Raw genomic sequence first — 25,334 nt, 5'->3', positions numbered from 1 at the left:
TGGGGGTGGGAGGCAGGGTCCTGGAAGGGCGTGTGGAGAGAGTTTATCATGGGGACTCAGGTGAGTTTTCTTTTTCCCTTGAAAGTCTCTTCTGCCCAGTCTCTGTGAACTGGCCGTATGCCCCAGACCCAGGAACTCCGGGGCGCCCGCTCAGCAGAGCTCTTGTGGGATGGGTCACAGACATTTCAGGGTTTCCCATGTTCCCCAGCAAGAGTGAGAGTAAGGGCCACACAGTCCCCAACTTCAGTGGGGTGCCCCCTGTCCCCCGACACAGTGCAGGTAATGGATCTTGAGCAGTACTGCGAGTTCAGTAGGGCGTTCCCTGTTCCCTCAGGCACACGTGTGGCGGTAAGAAGCCCCAGAGCCGTTACCCGACTTCAGCATTGCGCGTCCTATCCCCCGGGTTGGTGGCAATGGGCTGTGAAGATAATGACTACTAAAAGACAAGTCTGTGTTTCCCCTTCCCCCAGCAACCGCAGCAGGTGTACAGGCTTTAGGTTCGAAGTGCCGCCTTCTCCCCGGCTGACGGCACTTCTCTGCTCTGGCTCCACGAGACCCGAGGTTTTGAACGTCTGCGTCTGAGTCAGTGAGGCCGCTTGACACAGGACGCCGGTGTTCAGAGAGAGCGGCAGGTCCATTTGGCGAAATGTCATCTCCACGTCAGGACTGGAGGTAAAACCTCTCATTAAGCCACCATCTCCTGGGCTTTTCTCTTTGCTCTAGTTGAGTCATGAAGTAAAACTTAAGTAGTACTTGTCAGCGTTCTGGATTTGGTGAAAGAGGTACTTAGTTTCTGAGCAGGGAGAACTTTGCAGGGGATCCCATTTTCTCTGTTCATTTATTGCTTATGAATGTATTTTGAACAGCTGTTTCCTAGAAACACTCTTATTAGAAAGGGAAGGGGTGGTTTACTCTTACAATTGGGTCGAGGGAAAATTCAAAATTATTCAAAGCAGCCTTTTCCTGTTTAAAAGTTGAGCTTGACTATCTACCTTTACTGGATGTATCATCTCAATATTTTGAGGTGCCATATTCTCTCTGTCATTTCTTCGGTGGTGGAGTCAGAAGGAGAGTCTTTGGGAATTCCTTTGGATAGAGGCATGCTGGTGACTTCAAGGGGCTCAGCGTCAGGAGCCCTGGGCTGAGTTCTGGAACTGCTTGCCTGACACTGGGTGAGTCAGGTTATCCCACAGAGTTTCTGTTTCCTCCTTATGAGATTACTGGAAGGTGAAATAAGTCAAGCAGAGAAAGGCAATTATCATACGGTTTCACTCATTTATGGAACATAAGAAATAGCAGGGAGATCAGTAGGAGAAGGAAGGGAAGAATGAATGGGGGGTAAACAGAAGGGGGATTGAACCATGAAAGACTGTGGACTCTGGAGAACAAACTGAGGGCTTCAGAGGAGAGGGGGGTGGGGGATTGGGATAGGCCGGTGATGGGTATTAAGGAGGGCACGTATTGCATGGAGTCCTGGGTGTTATACACAAACAATGAATCATGGAACACTACATCAAAACTAAGGACATAGTGTATGGTGACTAACATAACATAATAAAAAATTAAAAAAAGAAAGAAATTGCTGGAAGATGATCTTTATGGAAAGGCTTCTTACACAGAAACTGTTCTGCCTAATGAAGAGCAACTAAAAACAAGGTGATTTGGGCTGTATTATTCTGTAAATAATAATTTTAAAACTACCTGTTCTAGGGATATGGTATGTTATTGCACAAGGAGGCCTGAGAAGGCTGCAATGAAAGATTGAGATCTCAGAGCACGTTCACGTTCCATGGATACATCACTTAACAGTTTGCACAGGTAGGAAGGCAAGTGGAGAGAAATATGATAGAAGGGGAAAGAAGGTGTGAACCATTCATTAGGTAGCCTTCTCTCTTTCTCAGGAAAGCCTTGGGCCAGTGTAATTTTGGAAGAAGAGGGGGACTCCTGGAGCAGCAGACAGGGGAGTTCCAGGTCTGGGTAGAGGTGACAGGGGTCCCAGAGGAGATCTGAGTGCATTCTGCAGCAGGGTGTGGGCAGGGCGGGCTCCAGGGGTGTCTGTGAGTCTCCCATGTGACAGTTGTGACAGGTGAGGGCTGCAAGCAGGTTCCTGGCTGAGGACAGGTGAGGCACAGGTGGAGAGCTGGCCGAGCCCCTTCTTCAGGGCCACCGGCCTCACCAAACAGCAACAGCCTCATCGTCTGTCCCTGACACTCCGATTCAGACTGTCGGAGTTGCCAGGCCGAGACGTTTGGTGGTGCTTCTTTCCTTGCAAGCGTGTGAAGTTTCAAACCTGAGGTGATGGACATGACGGGTCCTTAGAACATCTGTTACTCTTTTATTTCCTGCTCTACTTTCGATCAGTGAAGTGAATCGGACCTGCTAGTGGAAGGGGCTATCTGTGCATTTTTATTTCGTGGTTTAATTAAACAATGGGAAAAGTCTTCCGAAATATTAAAGGAATCCTTTGTGAGTGTTCACGTTTTTCTCTTCTGCGAGCCACATTCCGATATTAGAAATTATTTGTTAAAGTAAAACAGCCTCAGAGCTGTCACAGGGTTTGGTGGCCTTTGTGAGAGGGAGAAAGGGAGAAGGAGTGTAGGTTCTTTAGGAGCTCGGGGAGTGGCACATTGTGCTCCCAAAGGAAATGGAGCCTCCTGTCAGCCTCCCCGGGGCGGGGGCGTGGATGGGCGTTGCTTACCCATCCTACACTCTGGAAGCTTGACCTGGTGAGTCACTTGCAACTTGAGCTGGGGAATTGATGAAGAAAACAGAATGAATGCTGGGGGTTGCCTGTATCCTTTGGACTCAGACAACTCTGTGTAGCAAAGGAACTCTTCACCCGTGAGGCGTGTCGGGATCCCTGAGGGTGTGGGGTTTGCTTCATGGGCTGAGGTTGTGTCTTCATCCTTATCTGGACCAGAGCCATGTTGTCTGGCTATGGAGATCCAGACCCTTAGGTGACCATGTCATCATCATCATTATCATTATTATTAATTATTATCATTATCATTATTTTAACAAAGCAATAGAGACATTGACTTTGAGATAAAAATATTGAACAACACAAGGTCAAATATATACGTGATAATTGAACTCGTGGTATCTCTCATTGGTGTGGGTCTTGCAGGGCTGCCCAAATGAGAAAGACCAAGGAATTTTATGTGGATAGAAGTGTGCTTTGCACAGGGAATGTTTTATTCCATCATTTGACATCTCTCTCTGAAGGGAAAATAGTGTGGTGTCTGGAGCTTGGTTTCTGATTGGAAGGCCTAGGAGGCCAGTGAATTGAAAGAGCAGTGTTCATGCTGACATGGTGCTCAGTGCCCAGTGAGCAAAGGTTGGAAGCTTGGACTCGGAAGCGTTGGTGTTCAGGGAGGATGTTGTCCGAGTTTGCAGCACATCGAGTCACTTGGCTGGTGTGCCTAATTGGGCCAGTTTCTGCCTTTCTAAGGGCAGCTTGAAAGTGGCTTGCAACCCTAGGGCATTTGCGGAGTGGTCTCTATGGGATCCCTGTGTGGGCCAGTGTAGACACAACCCAGGGAATTCCAGAGCTAATGATGGGCACGTTTGTGAGGCTGGAGTTTGCTTCTCTGTGAGAAGAATTGAGCTGGAGTGGAGAGAAATCTCTGGGTCTTAGGACTCGCTGAGTGGGTGCAAGCCTGGCAGGGTGGTTGGATCAGATGTCTGTTTCCTAGGACCTTGGCCAGAGGGAGATTTGGACCCTGGGAAGCATCTCTGCTCAGCTTTCTCGGATGAGCACCTCAGGCAAGGGGAGGAAGCGTTTGTGCTCACCTGTCATCAAGGAAGGTGTCTGGTTTCAGGTTTCGTGTGCAGGTGGATTCCTCATATGGCTCCCTTTCCTAATGGTGTTCAGGATGCAGGAGGTGGGTGGACCCCTTGTCCCGGGCATCCCGGCTGTGGAAGAGTCCTGGGGCACCTTTTCCCCTGGGGATTTGGAGCACGAAATTGGGGGGGGGTCGGTGGTGAAGCCATCAGTTTATGCCTCAGTTTCTTCCTTGCTGAGATGGACTGGAGATTCTAAGTGCTATGGAAATATAAAGCAGGAGACAGGGCTGGGGGTGCTGAAGAGGAGGTGGGGCTGGTGTTTGCTATTCACATAGGGGCCAGGTGGTACTTCACTAGGAGGGTGATACTTGAGTCAAGATCTAAAGAAGGTGAGTGATATCACATCAAGAGCGTTCTAAACAGAAGGGAAAGCATTTGCAAAGGCTGTGGGCAGGAGCATACCAGGTGTACGCAGGAGCAGCAAGAAGGCCCTATGGCCACAGGAGACGGCTTAGGACATGACCTCAGGGAGGTGACAGAGTGTGACAGAAAGCCATGGCAGGGCTGTGACCCCATGGGACCCTGTTTCACTGGGCCATCCTGGCTGCAGTGTTGAGAACAGATGACAGAGGGTTGAGGATGGGCAAGGGAGGTCAATGATGACACTTTTCCAGAAACTCAGGCAAGAGATGGGCTCCAGTGTGGACCAGACAGGTGGCCTTGGAAGGAGTGGTTAGTCCTATTCTGGGTACATCTTGAAGATGGAGCTCACAGGATTTGCTGACGGCTTAGATATCGGGGATGGGAGAAAGGAGAACTGGGGTAACTCCCAGCTGTCGTGGGTTGTCCTGAGCGGGGGGAAGGAGAAGGTTTCTGGGGGTAGGAGGTAGTCCGTGTTCCGCATGCTGAGGAAGGTGCCTTTCCCGGTGGATCTGCTGATGTTTGTGTCCGGGAGAACCTTTCACATCTACTCCCTCAGCAACATTCAAGTACAAGTATCCCCCACTTTTTGAAAGTTCATGGTAAGACACTTGGCGTTTTTGAAAGATCTCCGTTATTATCTGGTTCCTTTTTAGAATAACTCTCTAATGCAATCATCATGAAAATTTTGTTTTGAAACTTCATAGTAACATAGCAAAGTTGTAAGAGTGTTAGTACAGAAAGTGAGATTTTTTGTGATTTAGAGTACATGGAGTAACTACAGAAAAATAGTCTCACTATCCGGTTTTGGGTTGTCATTAACTATATCCTAAGAAAGTTTTAAATAAGTCTTAGTGTATGCAAGGAAATAACATATCTGGGCCCAATATTTTAGTCAAATGCAAGATTTAAAATGGTAAGTCCTGGTTTGCTTCTGGTATGGGCAAGTTGAGTATCTAACGAATTAATCCTCTCACAAATAACAGTGTAAAACTGGACAGGATACAGAAAAGCAAGACTACCTGAGGATTCTGGAGACTGAACAAAGGCAGAAAGATTTTGGAGGTAAAACTTGGACCATGTAACTAGAACAAATTTTTCATTCATTAACTCATTCATTTGTTTATTCCCTGATTTTTTGAGATACAATTGACATATAACATTGTATAAGTTTAAGTTGTAGGACATGTTGATTTGATACATTTATATATTGCAAAGTGATTACTACCATGGCATTAGCTAACACTCCAACCTGTCACATGACTACCATTTTTATGTGTGTGTGTGTGTGTGTGTGTGTGTGTGGTGAGAATATTTAAGATGTACTTTTTAAGCAACATTCAACTATACAATACAGTATTATTAGCTACAATTACCAGAATGTGCTAATCTTATAACCGGAATAAACGTTCTCCATATTTTTGATGCTTTATTCCAAGGCCCATGCGGTCACAGTGGAGGCAGGTGGTATAGAGGTGGCTAAAACTTCCTTAGAAAATCTGCCATCTCTCTGGCTAGAGAATTCAGGGCAGGGATCCTGAGGTAACTAGGGCAATAGTAGAGAAAGGAGGTGTCACAGCCACCAGAATACACTTCACAAACAAATTGCTACATCTTGCTTCTCCTACCATATCTACTGCCATCTTAAGGAGATTCTTATTAGATACAGAATTACAAGCTTCTAGTTCTTTTCTTTCAGCACCTGAAATATTTGATGATACTTATTTTTGGCCTCCATGAGAAATCTGTCATTCAAATTGTTTTCCATCTATTGATTATATAATGTTCCTTTCTGGCTGCCTTTAAGATTTTTTTTCTTTGTCTTTAGTTTTCGGAAGTTCAATCATGATGTGTTTTGGAGGGGATTTATCCTATTTGGGATTTTCTTGACTTCTGGAATATGTAGGTTTCTGTCTTTTGCTAAATTTGAGAATATTTCAGCCAGTATTTCTTTGATTACTTTTTCATCTATGCCTACTTTCACCTCTCCTTCTGGTATTCTGATGACGTAAATACAAGGTCTATTATAATTCCCCAGGCTCCTTAGGCTCTTTCTTCTTTCTTTCTTTCTTTCTTTCTTTCTTTCTTTCTTTCTTTCTTTCTTTCTTTCTTTTTTTAAGTGTATGTTCTCTCTGTTGTTCTGATTGCATAATTCTAGTATTCTATCTTCCAGGTCACAGATTCTTTCTCTTTTTCATTCATTTTGCTGTTTAGACCATCCATTGAGTTTTTTATTTAAGTTATTATATTTTTCAGCTCTAAAATTTCTCTGTTTCTTTTTAGTCTTATATTTCTTTGATGAGAATTTCCTTCCTTCCTTCCTTCCTTCCTTCCTTCCTTCCTTCCTTCCTTCCTTCCTTCTCCTTTTGTTCTATTTGGACCTTCAGTGGAATGAATGATGCCTGACCACTTTGGTGAGGGAGGCTCTTCTTTACTCAGACTACTGAATCAAATGCTAATCTCTTCCATAAACACTCTCACAGACACTAGAATGACTTTTACCAGTTATCTGAGCATCCCTTGGCCCAGTCAAGTCGACACATAAAATTAACCACCACAACAGATATATCAGAATGGAGATGACAGAAGAGTTAGTAAACTAGAAGATAAGTCAACTGAAATTATTAGATCTGAAGAAGAGAGAGAGGAAAAAAAAAAAAAGATTGAGAAAGACTGAACAGAATCTCAGGGACCTGTGGAACAAAAACAAAAGTTCTGATATACATTAATTGGAATTCAGAAGTAGAGGAGGTAAGTAATGGGGCAGAAAAATATATTTGAAGAAATAATAATAGAAGACTGCTCAAGTATGAAGAAAGACATGAATTTATAGATTCAAGGAGTTTGGTGAACCCTAAACAAGATAAGTTTGAAGAAATCTAAGTCTCAGGACATCATGGTCAAACTGCAAAAAACCAAAGATAAGAAAAAAATCTTAATGCCAGAAAAAAATGCCATGTTACAGACAAGAGAAAGATGATTCAAATGATTACAAACTTACCATCAGACACCATGGCGGCCATATTTAATGCAATAACATCTTCAAAGTGCTGAAAGAAAAATGTGCCGACCCAGAATTCTGTATCCATTGAAAATATTCTTGGGGCACCTGGGTGGCTCAGTCAGTTAAGCATCTACCTTTGGCTCAGGTCATGATCCCAGGGACCTGGGATCAAGTCTTGCATCAGGCTCCCTGCTCAGCAGAGAGCCTGCTTCTCCCTATCCCTCTGCTGCTCCCCCTGCTTGTGCTCTCTCTCTGTCAAATAAATAAATAAAATCTTTTTAAAAATTCTTGAAAAATAAAGGTAGAACAAAGCTATTTTCAGATACAGAAATCTAAGAGAACTTGTCCCCAACAGACCTGTAATGCAAGGAATGCTGAAAGAGTATCTGCAAGTTGAAAGAAAATGATACCAGAGGAAAATTTGGCTCTTTAGGAAGAAATGAGGAGAATAAGAAAAGCTCAATATACAGGTGAATGTACAAAACTATTTTTATGTTAATTTCTTTAAATTATATATGAATTTAGAGGCACCTGGGTGGCTCAGTTGGTTAAGCATTCAACTCTTGATTTTGGCTCAGGTCAAGATCTCAGGGTTGTGAGATCAAGCCCTGCATTGTTCCACACTGGGCATGGAGACTGCCTAAGATTCTCTCCCTCCCTCTCCCTTTGCCTCATGCCCTGTTTGTCTGTACGTTCTCTCTCTCTTAAAAAAAAAAAAAGTCTATTAAAAATCATTTAAAAAAATAAACTATATGTGACTTTCAAAAGCAAAAATTAGGGGCACCTGTGTGGCTCAGTCAGTTAAGCATCTGACTCTTAAGTTTTGGCTCAGGTCATGATCTCGGGGTCATAAGATGGAGCCCCTCATGGGGCTCCACACTCAGGGCAGAGTCTGCTTGAGATTCTCTCTCCTTCCCTCCCCTCTGCCCCTCCCCCCACTTGCATGCTCACTCTCATAAATAAATAAATAAATAAATAAATAAATAAATAAATTTTTAAAAATAAAAAATAAAAGCAAAAATTAGATCGTTGTTTTGAGAGGTTTAAAATATATGCAGAAGTAATACGTAGAACAGAATCATAACATAAAGAATGGTAGGGATAGGAGTAAATGGACCTATATAGCTGCAGGGTGTTATGTTAACTCTAAGTGAACTGTGAAAAGTGTAATGTATATTGTAACAGCTAAAGCAACCACTAAAAAAATTAAGAGGTATAGTTAAAAAACCAAGAGACAAGTTAAAATGAACATCTCAAAAACATTAAAATAATCCATAAGAAGGCAGGAAAGGAAGCACAGAGAAACAAAAAATTGAGATGACAACAGACTATTAATAAAATAGTAGACATAAATCCAACTATAACAATAATTACATTAAATGTAAATTTACTAAACACTCCAATGAAGAAACAAAGATTGTCCAAATGGCTTAAAAAGCAGACTTAACCATCTGCTAACTATAAGAGATGCACTTTAAATATAAAGATGCACTGAAAATAATATATAGACAAGGTAAAATATAGATAAATACATTAATGGAATTAGAGAATCCAGAAATAGAACCACACACATATATGATCAACAATTTTCAGCAACATTGCCAAAGCAATTCAACGGGGAAAGGAAAATCAACAAACATTGCTGGAAAACCTGGATATCCATGGGAGAAAAAAAAAACAAAACATCAACTCATACCTCACACAATTCTCCATATTAAGTCAAATGTATCAGAGGCCTAAACCTAAAACTGTAAAACTATCTGACTTAGAGTGGGCAAAGATTTCTTAAAAAAGCATGAATCATAAAAGAAAAAAATTAATAAATTGAATTTTAGCAACATGAAATATTTTCTCTTTGAAAGACACTATTAAGAAAACAAAAAAGCAAGCCACAGAATGGGAGAAAATATTCTCTATCAGATATCTGACAAAGGGACTGACTGGTATTTAGAATAGATACAGACCTCCTCGACTCAATGATAAGATAAACACCTCAGTAACACCTCATGGAAGATATTTTGTGTACATGAAAAGACACTCAACCTTAGTAGTCACCAGGGAAATGCAAATTAAAACCATAGCAAGGTACCATTACACCCATTACAAGGGGTAAAATTAAAAAGACTAACAATAACAAGTGTTGGTGAAGATGTAAATGAACTGGAACTCTTATACACTACTGGTGGGAACATAAAATGATACAGCTACTTCAGAACACCATGTGGAACTTTCTTAAAAAGTTCAACATAGCAGCATTGTCCACAATAGCTAAATCGTGGAAGGAGCCAAGATGCCCTGCAACAGATGACTGAATTAAGAAGATGTGGTCCATATATACAATGGAATATTACTCAGCCATCAAAAAGAACGATTTCTCAACATTTGCTGCAACATGGACAAGACTGGAGGAGATAATGCTAAGCGAAATAAGTCAAGCAGAGAAAGACAATTATCATATGGTTTCACTCATTTATGGAACATAAGAAGTAGGAAGTTTGGTAGGAGAAGAAAGGGATAAAGAAAGGGGGGGTAAACAGAAGGGGGAATGAACCATGAGAGACTATGGACTCTGGGATACAAACTGAGGGCTTCAGAGGGGAGGGAGGTGAGGGAATGGGACAGGCTGGTGGTGGGTATTAAGGAGGGCATGTATTGTATGGCTCACCGGGTGTTATACGCAAGTAATGAATCATGGAACTTTACATCAAAAACTAGGGATGTACTGTATAGTGACTAACATAATAAAAAATATTTTAAAAAATTAAAGTTAAACGTAAATCTACATACAATCTATTCATTCTACTTTTACGTATAACTCGAGAAATGAAAACACATGTCCACATAAAAACTTTTACATAACTGTTCATAGCAGCTTTATTCACAGTAATCTAAAAGTGGAATCAACCAAAATGTTCATCAGCTGGTGAATGGATCAGGAGATGTGGTACATCCATACATCGGAATGCTATTCAGCACATAAAAATAATGAACTACTCGTAAACAAAACAGTAAGGATGAATCTGAAAATCATTAGGCTGAGTAAAAGAAACCAGACATTAAAAAGTACATGATATATGATGCCATTTATCTAAAATATGAACTACTATAGAGTGATAAAAATCATATCAGTGATTGCCTGTGGCCAAAGGCGGAGGGAGAGATTGGCTATAATGGGGAGGAATCTTGGGGGTTTTGGAATGTTCTGTATTTTAATTAAGATGGTGATTTCACAGATGTATGCAACTGTTGTAACTCATTGAATTGTGTATTTTAAATGGATGTAGTTTACTATATATAAGTCATTTATCAACACATTTAATAAAAAATGGAAAGGCCTTTTCTCTATATCACTTTTCTACCCTAATTCTGTGGTCCTGGTTCTGCCCAATGAAACCATGCTTAGAAAATTGTGAACAAATTATTCCACTACAAGAGTCCCTCAAATACTTGAACAGAGCCTGTGTATTCCTAGGGAATATTCCATAGGGAAATATGAGTTCTCTGGGTCTGCCAGTGAACGACTACCATTTTGATCTTAAGCAAAGCAGTCATTGTAGATTTCTCAGTATAATGAGGGAGCTGGAATTATTTATTTGGCCTATGATTTTTATACATTTTTAGCATCCAGAAATGAAAGCACAGGTAAAATTGAGAAACATTCTCAAGTAAGGGAAATATAAATCAACTGAGACATTCTGCTTAAAAATGACTGAGGCTTAAAAACTCTTTCGTGACTTGAAAAGAATAGTTTAGTTTTGTATCAGATTTGTGTTTGGAGGTTTGTACATTTTTCCATTTGCGTGTGGATCAATGACCCCTAACTTCTGATGTTAGAGATTTTCCAGTCATGTGCTTTAGATCATGCAAGTTTGTGACTTGCTATGTAATCTCTCTGAGTTGGAAAAATTCAAAACATATGGCAGCTCAGATGTTAGCTTGGGAGAAATTAAAAATTTAAAAATTTCAGAGCTGTTTAGAAGATGCATTGCTATAAACCTATATTTTATGTGATTTGTATATCTGAATATGTTGAGAAAGATGCCATTTGGGAATGAAGTCTGAGGAAAGATATATCTTCTTTATACTTCAAGTCTGCTCTAGTTTACAAAAGATGTTGCAAATAAAATGGGAATTTGTTCAAAGCCAGAGATTTTAAAAATACACATTTTCTAATTGCAACATTTATACAACAACAACAACAACGTCAAGAAAAATCAGCAATTGCTGTTCACAGGAAATAGTATGGTTTGTAGAAAGAGCCTGGGACCAGGTATAGGAAAATCCAGGCAAAATTACTTCAGCATGTTAGATATCAAATACTAATTTCTAAGATATTTCCTGATTTGGGGAAAATTTCACCTAAATTGTGTAAACAGTATTTTTATCTAGGAAAAAACAATTTTCTTTTTTTTTGGAAAAAAATAATTTCTAATTCTTCACTATTATAGGTCATGGACTACAAAATAACCTATTTAGTCGAAACTTCCCCAAATGACTTGTGATATGAAGCATCTTGCTGGAAAAAGAAATTTCCTACTGATTACTTGCCCATTCCTACACATGTGGATGGAATAGAAAGTGTGAACACAGGCTGTGGGGTTTGGCAGGAGTTCTTTTGTTAATTCTGTAATTTTTTCCCCCATTAGAGCATGTTTTAAGTGTTCTGTTAATCAGGAAATACATAAAATAGGTGAATAAAGTTCCTAATGTTCAATGAGAACTTAACAATTTGACAACTGTTTTATTCCACAGATATCTGAAAAATTTCTAACAGTATGATCAGCTCATTTCACTTTCATATTTATCACTCTTTTATCTTACTTGGTGTTTCCTAGGCTGAAGGTTTTAATTTCCTTCCTAGCCTCCAAGTATTTTCTTAAATCCACAGCCTTCACCTTTTGGGGTGTGTTCCTGGCCAGAATGGTTTCACTTGGACTTGTTTCAACCCACATGTCTCTATTGACTAGGGTAAGGATAATATTCCTTCCACTTAAATATATAATTTATTTTCCGTCTACTTGGTTCTCCTCCCCTCCCCATAACACACACATGCAATGCATCTATTCTCTTACCCATTCACTCAGGCATGCACACACACCATTTGTATTAATTCTCAGACTTTCCCTCCCATCAATTAAATGAATAGATGTTTGTAAACTGGAGTGCTATGTAAAGTTTGTTGTGACACTGGTGTTTTGACAGGTCACTAATCCGAATTAGATAAAGCAAGGTTACAATGTATGTGATTCTTCCCCCACCAAAGACAACAAAACACATTGCTCTGAAACTGTGTCCCCTCTTTGTTGGAATCCAGCCTCTCTGACAACCCCCCCACCCAACAGTCTCCAGATGACAATTGGAGGGCAGAGCTTTATAAACTCTCCTGGCTTTTGCAGTCGGTCTTATTAGCTCTCACAAATAGCATATACTTTTCTTAAGCCAGGCTCACTGTCTTGGCTGATTTCACAGTTTCTACTTTAGAGTTGCCCCTGTAGCTATGGTCACAGTTCTGCTGCTGATATCACTGCCTCTGCCTGGGCAATGTGTTGTTCTGAGGCCAGCAGATCTCTCCCAGGGCGGAACCTGTCACTCTGGAAAGCTTAGTGGGGGCCAGACCCTGAGCATTTCTTAGCTGCCTGTCCTCCACAGCCGAGTCCCTGCGGCTACTCTTGCTGCTGCTTGCTGAGTTTGTGGCTCCCTCCATGGGAAAGAGTCTTCCTTAGAGTGCCCAGCACTGGGGCTGAGGGGGGCCCTAACCTCAGCACTGAGCTACTTCTGTTCCTTGTGCACTTCAACATGCCTACTCTTCCTCCGGAAACCTACCGTGTGTTCCCAGAACTGGCAGGAGCCATTTACAGCCAGAATTTCTAGAGAATATCTTTAGATTTAGTTTCTTTCCTTCTCTGGTGATTATTAATGGTGGTAGCTGTTGTGAGAAAATTGATTCGTCTATTTCTCTTTGCAGTGGCTTCAGATTCTGGGCAGACATGGATACAGCACTCTCCACTTTGTTCCAGGGATCATCCAAAATGTGAAAATATATGCTATTATGTGCACTGTGGTTTCTCAATGCTTCGACATATTTAAACATGAGATTAACCCGTGTTTCGATGCATCATAACTCGACATATGTCACAAATGAATAATTATGTGTAGCTGCTATAGCAACTCTTACCAATTTCCCCAGCACACGCCCTTCTTGGAAGGCATTCTAGGCAGATGCATTATTCCTGTTTCTTTATGGTGTTTCTTATTTCTTTAAATCCGTCTATACCCCAATCTGTCCAGTATCTTAACTGATTACTTGTATCATTGCAAATCTCTTTATTAACTACAAAATCATATCACCTCTAGAAACTATCTTATTTCTAAACAACATATAAACAATATCAATTAATCTTTGATCACATTACTGCAAGATCCTGCCAATTATTATTATTTTTTTGCCTTTAGATAAAAAGCAAAACAAAGAGGGGGGTCTGGCTGACTCAATCAGAAGAGTGCACAACTCTTGATCTTGGGGTTGTGAGTTTCAGCCCCACGTTGGGCATAGAGACTACTTCAAAACAAAAACTTAAAAAACAAAAACAAAGAATGCCTGTTTTTAAAATCTGTTTTATACTCTGATTCCTGACATTTAAATATCTTTAAAAATGTTACAATGGCTCTTAAAAATTCCTTCAAATAATCTTTTTGCAGGTATAATGTAGCCCATGTTTCATTAAGATAATGTAAGATTCTGGATGCCAGAAACTTGATTATAACAGTCAGGTAAAGTCTACCATATTTGGATACTAACCACTTGAAGGAATGTGTTAATTCCTATTTAACCGGGACTTCATAATGGCAGAAGATTAAACCTAGTACATACTGCAAGAAAAAGTATGTACAGTTTATTATACAAATTTAAATACAAGTACTCATAGAGACTATACACTGGTTACCATTTTCCACTTACTCCTCCTGAAGAAACTGGTATTAATTTTTAATTAGGAAATCATTCTATTCCAGTGTGGAATACTGCTCATTGTCCCAAAGTTTCTATGCTGGGATGTTCGCTTCTTACTTCAGGGATTATGTTACCATATTTCAGACACTACAATGCAATTACATGAGGAACAATTGTTGAATACTGAATCTTTATCAGCCGATTTCTATGGAAGGCTTCCATTCTTTGTAATAATACTCTCTGGCTGACCGTGTTAGTGCGATGCTTTGGTTCAGGGTCCAATTGGAGCACGCTGCTTGACAGTCCCATTTGAATCAACAGTCTTGGCTTTGGAGAACAGAAGATATTTTAAATTCATTTTAGCTGGACGAGTCAATTTCTGCCTGAAAAATCTGAAATATGGGTACTAGGGTCTTGTACATCATCATTAAACATACTCTTTAGCAGCTGGAACTCAAGGAATTACTTTCTTTTAAAAAATTTTTTTAAATTTTAAAAAAGATTTTATTTATTTACTTGAGAGAGAAAGAGATTGAGACAACTAGTGAGAGGAGGGGCAGAGGGAGAAGCAGACTCCCTGCAGAGCAGGAAGCCCAATACGGGACTCATACCAGGATCCCAGGACTGCTTAACCAACTGAGCCACCCAGGTGCCCAAGGAATTACTTTCTAATCAATTTATATTTACTATTTTCTTGGTTACACTGAGACTTAATAAATGTTTCCCTAAAGAACAATTATCCATTGATTTGGTCTTCATTCATTTATCCTTTTCCTACTTATGTACTTACTAAATGCATAGATAGCATTGGACTCTCCTCCACAGAATTTTGCATGACTTCCTAAAGTTTTCTTTCTTCCCAAGGATCTCAACATACTGGACTACGTTTGTTTCCTTTCTTTCCTTTCCCTTCCCTTCCCTACTCTTCTTTTCCCTTCCCTTCCCTTCTCTTCCCTTCCTTTCCCTTCTTTCCTTCTTTCCTTTTCTCAGACATTAATTCTACGATTTTCAGATTCTCCTAAATGATTTCTATACCTCTTCTTTTCGAGGTCTGACAATACAACAACACATTTCTGGCTGTCAGAAAAATAGTCCTGAAACATTTCTTCGTTCCACCTGCTCTAGAGCCATGAACACTAACTTTTCAAAATCAACTCCTCTGGATCAGAGTTTAAACAGAGTGGAGGTTACAAAGTAGAAAAAAGTTTGGCTATGTTGAATTTTTGAGCCAGAACCCATGGCATCGGTTGCATTTCAGGAATATATTTTGTTCTTGTGTCATGAACACCTATTGTCTTTCAAGTTCTTCCAGTCTTTCTGGAAACTATGCCCCCCCCCAACTCTTTTATTTGAAATGACTCCCTCCAGTAACCCTAATCCAAAGGAATAAAACTTGTTCCATTGGACCAAAATGGATCAAAGACCTAAACTTAAGAGCTAAAGCTATAAAACTCTTAGAAGAAAACATTGCAGAAAATCTTTATGGCATAGGATTTGGCAATGACTTCATGGGTATAACACCAGAAGCACAGACAGCAAAAGAAAAAAACCTGGTGTAGAATTTTTGTTCATCAAAGGATATTATTAAGAAAACAAAAAGACAACCTACTAAATGGGAGAAAGCATTTGCAAATCTTTTGTCTGATAAGGGACAAATATCCATAATACATTTTTAAAAATTCCTGCAATTCAATAATAAAAAGATACGTAACAACAAAGTGGCACAGGACTTGAATAGATATTTCTCCAAAGAAGGTGTTCAAAATGGCCATTAAACACATTAAAAGATATCATTAATCTTTAGGGAAATGAAAACCAAAACCACAATGAGCTATTACTCCACATCCGATAGGATGGCTATAATTTTTTAAAAATGGGAGATAATGTGCTGGCAAGGATGTAGAGAAATTTGGGCCCTTTTGCATTATTAGTGGGAGTGCAAAATTATACAGCAGCTGTAAAAAACTGGTGGTTTTCAAAAGGTTTAACTTAGAATTACTGTATGACTCAGCAATTGCACTCCTAGGTATATACCTAAAGAACTGAAAGCCGGGATTCAAACAGGTATGTGTACCCCAATGTTTATTACACAATAGCCAAAATGTGGAAACAACACAAATGTCTATCCACAGAGGAATGGATGAACAAAAGGTACTACGTACACACAATGGAATATTCAACTTTAAAAAAGAATGAAATTCAGATATATGCTACAAACGATGAACTTTGAGGACATGCTGAATGAACTAAGCCAGAAAGGACAAATACTGTATGATTCCACAAACATGAGTTACCAGGAATAGGCAAATTCATAGAGAGGGCAAGTAGGGTAGAAGTTACCAGGCAGGGCACCTGGGTGGCTCAGTGGGTCAAGCGTCCAACTTTGGCTCAGGTCATGGTCTCAGGGTCGTGGGATCCAGTCCCACATGGGGGGAGGGGTTAAGGGCTTTATTTAATGAGAATAGGCCACAGTATACTGGGAGAGCAATACATTCAAAGCTAATTAGCAACTTCTGAAGGAAAAAGGTGAAGCGGGAAGAGAGAGGTCAGAGACCCCGCCGATCCATCGCTTGGAGCTCGCTTAGCCAGGCTGGGGGTCCTCGAAGGGGCCAGTGAATAGGTGCTCGGCTCCGAGAACTAGGAGTTCCGATGCCGGGTGAGGAGCGGGGCCGGGCCCGACGTCTCGTGGGGGGAAGTAGGGACCGGGGATCCCGCGAGGAGGTTGGGACAGGCGACCGTCCGGGAGGTGGTTGACCTTCGGCGCCGAGCGGCGGTCGAGGCGCGGTCGGGCGCGGTGAGTTGAGGCCAGCCCGCCCCGGGCGGGAGCCGCGCGGGTCCTCGCGGCGTTCTGTCAGAAGCCGGGCAAGGCCTGAGGCGCTCGGGCGGGGCGGCCGCTCGCGCGGGTGGGGCTGCCGGGAGGACGGCGCGCCCGCGGGCCTGACCGAGCCGGCTGACTCGGGTTTTGTGTTGGCGGCTCCCGACCCGCTGTGTTTATTTCTAGGTGTGTGGGGGCCCCCTGAGCGATTGCAGGTGGGCGTGCTTGTGTCCTGTAGCCACCTTGTTCCAGAGGTGGGAACGAGGTGTCGGGGGAGGAGCGACCGGCTCCAGCGCTCGACGCTTGGGCCACACGCGGGTCCTGAAGGCTTCTCCCTGGCGCCTGGGAGTGTGGGGTGGGTTTGCTTGGAATTAGGGTATTCCCCAGGAATCTGGAGGGTATTTTTGCCTCAGGCCCTGATTCGGTTCCCGGCTTGCCCCTTGGGAACCCCAGGGGAGGTGATGGAAATCGCCCCCCCCCCCCCCGACTGTAGGGACCCGTCCGTGGCCGAGGCTCAGAGACTAGGGGTAATTTGTTTTCTTTATTCTCTTACGTTGTCAAATTCCCTGCGGTCTTTGTGATGGTTCGTTATTGGGGTGAATGTTGGTCTCGGCTTCCACTCACTACCGATTTCTGGCAAAGCAATACTTTTATATCTGAGTTTCTGCACTTTTGAAATAAGTTTATTTTTGAGAGTACAAGTCGTAAGGAATGACTAATAGGTCAGAAAAAAATAATACAATAAGCATTATAGAAGATAAGAAAATGCTACATTGTCACTAAGATAATTAGATAAAGCTCAGGCCATCTCAACAGAGAAGAAAGTATGTCTGTTTTCTACGTAAATTCTGAGGTAGCAAAGCCATATAAAAGTGATCCAATAAGTTTTAATTTTGAAAACTTTTTTGTTGCTTAAAATTATATAGTTTTCCTAAGATGAGAAAGGGAACATTTTATTTGTTACTTTTTTAAAAAAGATTTATTTATTTTGAGAGAGAGCGCGTGCCTGTGAACGAGGGGAGTGGGGGAGGGGCAGAGGGAGAGAGAGACTCTCAAGCCCACTCCTCGCTGAGTGGGAGCACCACCCTCCATCTCACGACCCTGAGATCATGACTCCATATCAATAGTCAGAGGCTTAGCCTACTGAGCCACCCAGGTGCCCCTATTTGTTACTTTTTGGATAGTATAGCAACATGATTAGCATTTTCATTTATACTTTATCAGGTAATTATTTTCAAATTCTGAAATTGTTTACTTAAAGATGTTAAAGACTCCTTTAGCATATTTCTGAATGACTCCCTTCTGTCACCCACCCTGTTATCTTAGGTTTCTATTGTTAATATAGTCAATTGTTGTAGACATTAAAAGAACCATGCTAATATGTTTCAATTTGACTCTTTGTTGGTGACTAAGTGATTAAAAAAAAAAAAGAGAGAGCAATTAAGTTAAACAGATGGGAGGAACACTCGACTAAAACAATGAAAAATCCTACAACGTTCTAGATAACTAAGAACAGTCCTAAGATCTACATAGATTTAGCCCTCTTACCAGTTGTCAAGGGGTGCATGTGGAAACATTCTTCCCTCCTCCACATACTCCCACGTGTATCTCATCCCCACATCAGGGAGGACTCAAAATTGAAGGGACATAATCTCACTTGATAGTATGGATTTCTCCACAAGATGGCACTCATACAGTTTTTTTGATTTTAGTTTCTATCCTTAGGAAAGATTTGCAGTGTAGTAACTATCACAGAATAAATAGAAATGTGATTTATATTTTATGATTTGTGCATCTATTTCATGTTTTGTTGTATAGAATTTTCTGTCATGTTTCAGAATTTAGAAAAAAATGAGATGTAATGTTGATAAGCAGGGGAAAGGATGGCAATGTAAATGGAACGATGTATGTGTCTAGAAATGGTTCTTAAGTCTCCTGTCAAACTTGAGGATTTGTTCAGCCCTAGAATTTTATTATATTACCATATGGCAAATGCTGAATGTTTTTATCCTTTATATTTAGATACCATCTATGAATGTAAAAATTGTCTTTAAAAAGGAATGTATTTCTATATACATGTTATGTAATATGAATGTAAACATACATATGTTAAATTTGCAAATTTTTTTATTTTGGAAGGAAAAGTTCAAACATATATACAAAATTGACAGAATGTTATACTGAACTCCATGTACCTATTATATAGCTTTAGGAATTATCAACTCATTGCCAATCATTTTTCGTCAATACCCCTTTACCTCTCTCCATTTATTTTGAAGCAAACCTCTGTATATGTTTTTGGCATATTGTTAGAAACGCCTATATTCACGATAAAATGCGTTATCCCTAAATTAAAAATAATGGTATGAACAAAGTATTAAGAGCCCAAAAGGAGTGATTATTTTTGCCTTGGAGAACAGGACAAACTCAGAGAAGGCTTTGAAGAAGAAATGACATTTGACCTATACATGAAGGATGTGTAGAGATCTGCCAGGTAGAGAAGAAATGGGAGAAAACACATTCTAGGCGTTGGTGGAATATGAATAGAGGGGTACAGATGTGAATATGCATGAATTAGAGGAGAACAGAGAATAATGTATTTGAATATTGAGGCACTTAGGAGGAAGCTGCAGAAGATGCAGCTGGAAAGATAGTCCGTGGTTATTCTGGGAAATTAATGATTATAGTTTATGTATCCAGAAATATTTTTCTACAGCTTATGAATAAAATATAAACTACTTTTTCTCTATTTTGGTAGATTTACGACACAATCCAGTCTTTAACAATGCTGAAATCAAATGATTCCTTGTTTTCTTTGGATACTTTGTTTTTTGAAAAACGGGATGAAGCTGAAAAGTAAGTCTGCCATAAAGAATGATAACATAGTATATTGTTTTAGAGATTTTCGATTTTTAAGGAGTTTTCATTTTCTCTCTAGAAATATACAGATAAAAATGAGGGATCGGGGCGCCTGGGTGGCACAGCGGTTAAGTGTCTGCCTTCGGCTCAGGGCGTGATCCCGGCGTGATGGGATCGAGCCCCACATCAGGCTCCTCTGCTATGAGCCTGCTTCTTCCTCTCCCACTCCCTCTGCTTGTGTTCCCTCTCTCTCTGGCTGTCTCTATCTCTGTCAAATAAAAAAATAAAATCTTTAAAAAAAAATGAGGGATCAACAAAATGATGTTTCAGGTATATATCTGGTAAACATGGGATTCAGATATAAGGGAGTAACTGAAGTTTAACATCTTAAATGTTGTGACTTAAAAAATAGAGTAGACTCTTGCCTATTTGGCTTTCATTTATTTGCATTAACGGTTTGTTCAAATTATTTTTGGCCAAGGTAAAGACTTGAAGTAATGGCCAAACAGTAGCCGCAGACAAGGAGTGATGGCACATTTTGGGAACAGAATGGGTAATGTGCCAAAGGCCAAGTGTGATGGGCAGATTCATTGTAGGCAGGAAGTAGGGGTGGAAATAAAGTTGTGGCACCAAAGAAAATAAGAACAGAGAATAGTCTGTTAAATACAGGTTTTTATGGATTTTCACATGTAAATTGTTCTCAATTCTAAGTTTTCTATGAATTCTATTGTATTATTTTTTTTGAAGTTTTTATTTTTAAGTAACCTCTATACCCAATGTGGGGTTCGAACTCACAAGTCCAGGATCAAGAGTTGCATGCTCCACTGACTGAGCTAGCAGGCGACACTGTATTATCCTTTTTAAAAAAAGGAAACATTGAGTAAAGTGTTTATTGTTTCATTAATATTTTCATTCATTCAAATATTAATTCAAATATTGATTGAATGCAGAAAGGGATATAAGAAGGATGAAACAGACTTTTACTTCAAAAGAACTTAAAATCTATTTGAGGAGATTAAGCACACATATGTAAAGGTCATTAATAAATAATGTAAGTATGTAATTCATCATCGAGACTTGGATACTTTGAGAGTGAAAGAGCGCATCCAATTTGTACAACATGTGTTAATCAAGACTGGCCTGGGCAAATGCAACATATGGTTGCCTTTCTAACATGACAGAGTCAAAAAAAGCTGTGAAGGAAATGATAAGCATGCATTCATGCAATGAAATTTCAGATTTGGAGGGAGACCTGGTACAGACTAATCAGGTTAGGCTTTATGGTAGTGGGGAGAGACTTCAGGAGACTTTGAAGGATTTGATAGTTCTAATAAGCAGAGAGGAAGAGACCATTTGAAGGCAGAGTTTAACAAAAAGAAAAAGGAATGGAGGTGGGACAATTCGCCGTACTTTTAGGAGATAGTGTATAGAGACGTTTCCTGGAATAGAAGATTCATAAAGGAGAAACAGTGGGACATAAAGTTAGACAAGTAAACTGAGGATAGATTGTGGTGGATATTAAGTGCCAGAATAAGGATCTTGGACGTGACTTTGTATGTGTTAAAAGCCGTAGAACTGAATCAACAAACATTTATTGACTAATATGTTTAATTATGTAAAGCACTGTGCTAAGTATTATCGATGTGAATGGAACTAGAAACAAACGCTTATGTGTTTATGATCTGGAAATGGTATCAGACTGATCTATCCATCATCAATCTTTCTGTTATCTATATATTATATATATCTTATCTACACACAGACACATAATACAAGAGGACTGTGATAAATATTATAGTTTCAAATAGTACTTAAGAAGAGGGAAGGATTTTGGGGTGCCTGGGTGGCACAGCGGTTGAGCATCTTCGGCTCAGGGCGTGATCCTGGCGTTCTGGGATCGAGCCCCACATCAGGCTCTTCCGCTATGAGCCTGCTTCTTCCTCTCCCACTCCCCCTGCTTGTGTTCCCTCTCTTGCTGGCTGTCTCTATCTCTGTCAAATAAATAAATAAAATGTTTAAAAAAAAAAACAGAGGGAAGGATTTAAGCTTGATTTTGAATGAACGTAAGCTCTAGTGCCTATAACAGTTCCTGGAAAATAGTTCTCAGTGAATAATTGTTGAATAGATTAATGAAGGAATGAAACAGTGGAACTTCTATAGGTAGATACAGGATAGGGTCATGTACAGTGGCAGTCAGAGTAAAGGAAATATTTTTGAACAAAGATGAGGAGAGACAGAATGTATTATCTATTTGGTATGCAAGTAGTTCACTTTGGCCTGGACTGTAAGGTAAGTAGTGTAGGAGAGTTAAAACTGTAAGGTAGCCTAAGGCCATTTGGACATTTGGCATTGTTTGGAATCCACTGAAGTATTTTAAATGGAATATAATTATGATGAAAACAATTCTAAATTAATGTGATAGGAGTGTGTAAAATATGTTAGAGAAAGCCAGAGGCAGTGAGGCCAGTTAAGACACTATTTTTCTTAACCAGACATAAATCGATTAGAACTTTGATTGCAATAGTGACAGTGGAAATACAAGGAGATGAATTCAGGACGCATTATAAAGAAGATGCTGTAAGACCTGGTATATGTCTGGATATAGTAGGTAAAAGACTATGCTATAATTTAAATTCTGGATGGATGAGAGAATGATGACACCTCTGGAAAATCGGGAAATTATAAGGGAGATTTGATTTTATGGGGATGCTGAATAGTAGAATTAGATATGTGCTTTTTGTATCTTTCTTAGATTTTCTGAAATAGTCTCTGTGTAGAAAGAAAAGAGTTAATATATCAGGCCTAAACTGCTGTCCTTGGTAAGACCCTGCTTGTAAGAAGGGCCCTTAGCTGGAGTGAGAACTTTAGGAAAGTTCCCACCATTGACTGATAGGAATGACCCACTGCCTAAACTGTTTATATAGATAATATGGTTTATGCTGAATATCTACTTTTCTTCTGGGAATCTAGAATTTAGGTATGTACTAGGCAGGGGATGCCCACATGATTAGTCCCCAGTAAAAATCCTGGGCATTGAGTCTCTAATGAGCTCCCTCATTGGCAACAATTCACACATGTTGTTAAAGCTTGTTGCTGAGGGAATTAAAAATGTCCTGTGTTACTGTACTGGGAGAGGATCTTTGGAAGCTTGTGCCTGGTTTCCCCTGGACTTCGCCTCATAGTCAGGAATAGGACTATATGTTGAGTCTTTTGAATCAGCCCAGGGAATCATCAGCTTTGGGGGTGATCTTGGGGACCCTCTGACAGTCCTAAATTTCAAATGCTTTGGCCTATTATCAGACAGTCTGTCAAACATTGTCAGATAATGTTTTGTAGATTTTTGATTTGGAAAATGTAGCTGTAGTAGCTATGTTTTATGTGCTACAGAAGGCAGTGAAGTAAAAGACTGGGTCTCTCGCTTTTGAGAGTATAAAATCCTAAAGGAAGAAATTAAAAAACAAATCATAAAATCCTTGCCGCTTGACATAGACCGTATATGTGGCGTTCTTCTCAAGTTTATTTCCTGTCATCTAATACTTATCTTTTTGTTCTAATGAAGGGCAAATCAACTTTTATTGAAAAGGAAATATTAAAACATTGTATGTTAATAGGATCACAGCTGAAAGATAAGGAGGAGTAGTTCATAATGCCAACAGGGTGGCAAAATTCTCAACTACTGTAAGTTTACAAAGTGATTGTCAGTTTACAAAGTGATTGTCAGTTTCAACCGTTTCTTGGATTTTCTGTGGTTTGTAGGTGGTTCTGAATCAAGAGTATTTGTGTTAGGACATTAATTTGTAATAATGTTTTAGGAATACTCTAGAATACCAGTAGTGGTGTCATTTACACACTGATGACCCATGATTAGTTGTGAGGTGTGTCATAAGTAATTTGTTACTTGTGATAGTAAAGATGCTAACGTTTCAGAATGAATTACTACTTTCTTTTTTATATTGGAGCAGATTTAAGGTTCTTGTCACAAGCATTTGAATTGGAGAAAAAGAGACAGAGTTATAGCCATTATTTACGTAGAATATCTCACATAGCAGTGTCATTAATCCTATGACACACAAGGGAAAAAAGATTGAGAACACTGTTGTGTATAGAGATACATCAAAGTCACCATAGAAAATTAATTTATAGGATGTTTAAGAGTCTGTAATTGAGTAATGTTTAATTAATGAATAGTTCTGATGTAACTTTCTTAACATATATGTTCACACTTTTATATTTTATATAGCTATCCAGACAATGAAAAATCACTGGATTGGTTTCTCCCACCTGCTCCGTTGATTTCAGAAATTCCAGATACTCAGGCATTAGAGGAGGAAATAAGAAGTCATAAACTGTTAGGTAAACTATCACATATTTGCTATGAAGTTAAACCTGTGCAGCTCATGTCAATGTAAAAAATCTAGTAACACATTGAAGTATTAATTCCTTTATTTTAATGGAATAAAATGATAGACTTATTATATTCAAAATAGTGCTCACCAAATCTTAAAATCGAAAACATTTTTCCTCTCCATACATACATATACGTACATATGCATACTATAAACTATCACAAACACGTTCTATTGTTGTATGAATTTGTTTCCTCTTATTATTAAAATTGTCATTGCCATTTAGTTTTTGTCTTGCCTTTTACTAAGGTAGGATCCTCTGGCTTAGGAAACCACATTCCTGAAAAAAACAAGATGCAGAACATTATAATATAGTTTGGTACCATTTTTATAAAGTTAAAGACAAGCACATTGAAACAATATATGTGATCTTATGTGATATTGTTGATAAAATTTTGATTTTTAAATTTAGTGGTAGTTCATGTATGTTATCTTATTAAACTTTATAATTTGTATATATTTTATACATGAAAATATACATTATTTATATTCTCGTATGTACCAAATAATATATAGAATACACAAGCTTATGTATACTATATATATACATAGATGGTAAAGCAAATTTAAGCCCTAACAAGTCCTCCAGATTTCTTCCAACCTCTCAAAGATGCTTGTAAAGTCTCTGCAAAGAAACCTTTAAAATTTTGTCACCCTGATGAAAGCATTACTTTATTTTGATTTTAGAAGCAATATTACAAAGTTAAAAACATTGTATCATGTATTTTAATACTGAATCAAATTCAGTAACATTTTATATGATTGGTCATTGTATTTCTGTGTGTAAATTGGTTATATAAATTTTCAAATCCTCCTAATTGTATAATTATATCATTTTTATAGATAAAATACTTAAGAGGTATAATTATGGTGATTTTTGTGGGTCAGAAATTAAACCTATTTTATAATGTAGGTTTTATATAAATTTCAAATCTCAATAATTCTTAATTAATTTGAGTGCCCTTCAGTGATGTAATGTACGATAGCAGTACCAATCACCTATAGTTCAAACCATATATGGTATTACAGATTATCTTATTACTGTATGAATAACTTTCATGTTTACCTAGTAAACTGTTTTGAAAATTTTTATTA

At 39.3% G+C, this 25,334-nt stretch overlaps 1 protein-coding gene and 1 long non-coding RNA gene across 7 annotated transcripts in view; both read left to right on the top strand.

Annotated features, from left to right (window-relative positions):
- The first annotated feature begins 25 nt into the window (after nt 1-25).
- On the top strand, nt 26-12,691 carry LOC123794961 (uncharacterized). Of its 5 annotated transcripts, none has more exons than XR_015726302.1 (6): nt 26-672; nt 1,025-1,172; nt 1,711-1,818; nt 5,193-5,271; nt 7,566-7,680; nt 12,099-12,691. It is a non-coding gene; the product is annotated as an uncharacterized LOC123794961 (long non-coding RNA). The 5 variants fall into 5 exon arrangements; XR_015726303.1 differs by lacking the exon at nt 12,099-12,691 and adding an exon at nt 11,659-12,090; XR_015726305.1 differs by lacking the exon at nt 12,099-12,691 and adding an exon at nt 7,789-9,784 and having other exon boundaries at nt 1,062-1,172.
- Nucleotides 12,692-16,890: 4,199 nt separating this feature from the next.
- Nucleotides 16,891-25,334, top strand: part of HFM1 (helicase for meiosis 1) — a 102,374-nt gene continuing 93,930 nt past the window's right edge. For both annotated transcript variants that reach the window (XM_087866100.1, XM_087866099.1), the window contains exons 1-3: nt 16,891-16,953; nt 19,733-19,830; nt 24,074-24,186. In XM_087866100.1, the coding sequence (XP_087722226.1) occupies nt 19,760-19,830; nt 24,074-24,186 (184 nt within the window). In that variant the 5' untranslated portion in view covers nt 16,891-16,953; nt 19,733-19,759. The remainder of the gene's footprint in view (nt 16,954-19,732; nt 19,831-24,073; nt 24,187-25,334) is intronic.

The sequence above is a fragment of the Ursus americanus genome, chromosome 12 (genome assembly GCF_024610735.1).
Source record: "Ursus americanus isolate L20-20 chromosome 12, mUrsAme1.1.p, whole genome shotgun sequence".
In the NCBI taxonomy this organism is placed as follows: domain Eukaryota; kingdom Metazoa; phylum Chordata; class Mammalia; order Carnivora; family Ursidae; genus Ursus; species Ursus americanus.
Note: the sequence above shows the minus strand (reverse complement) of the source record. Positions and strands in the feature narration are given on the sequence as shown.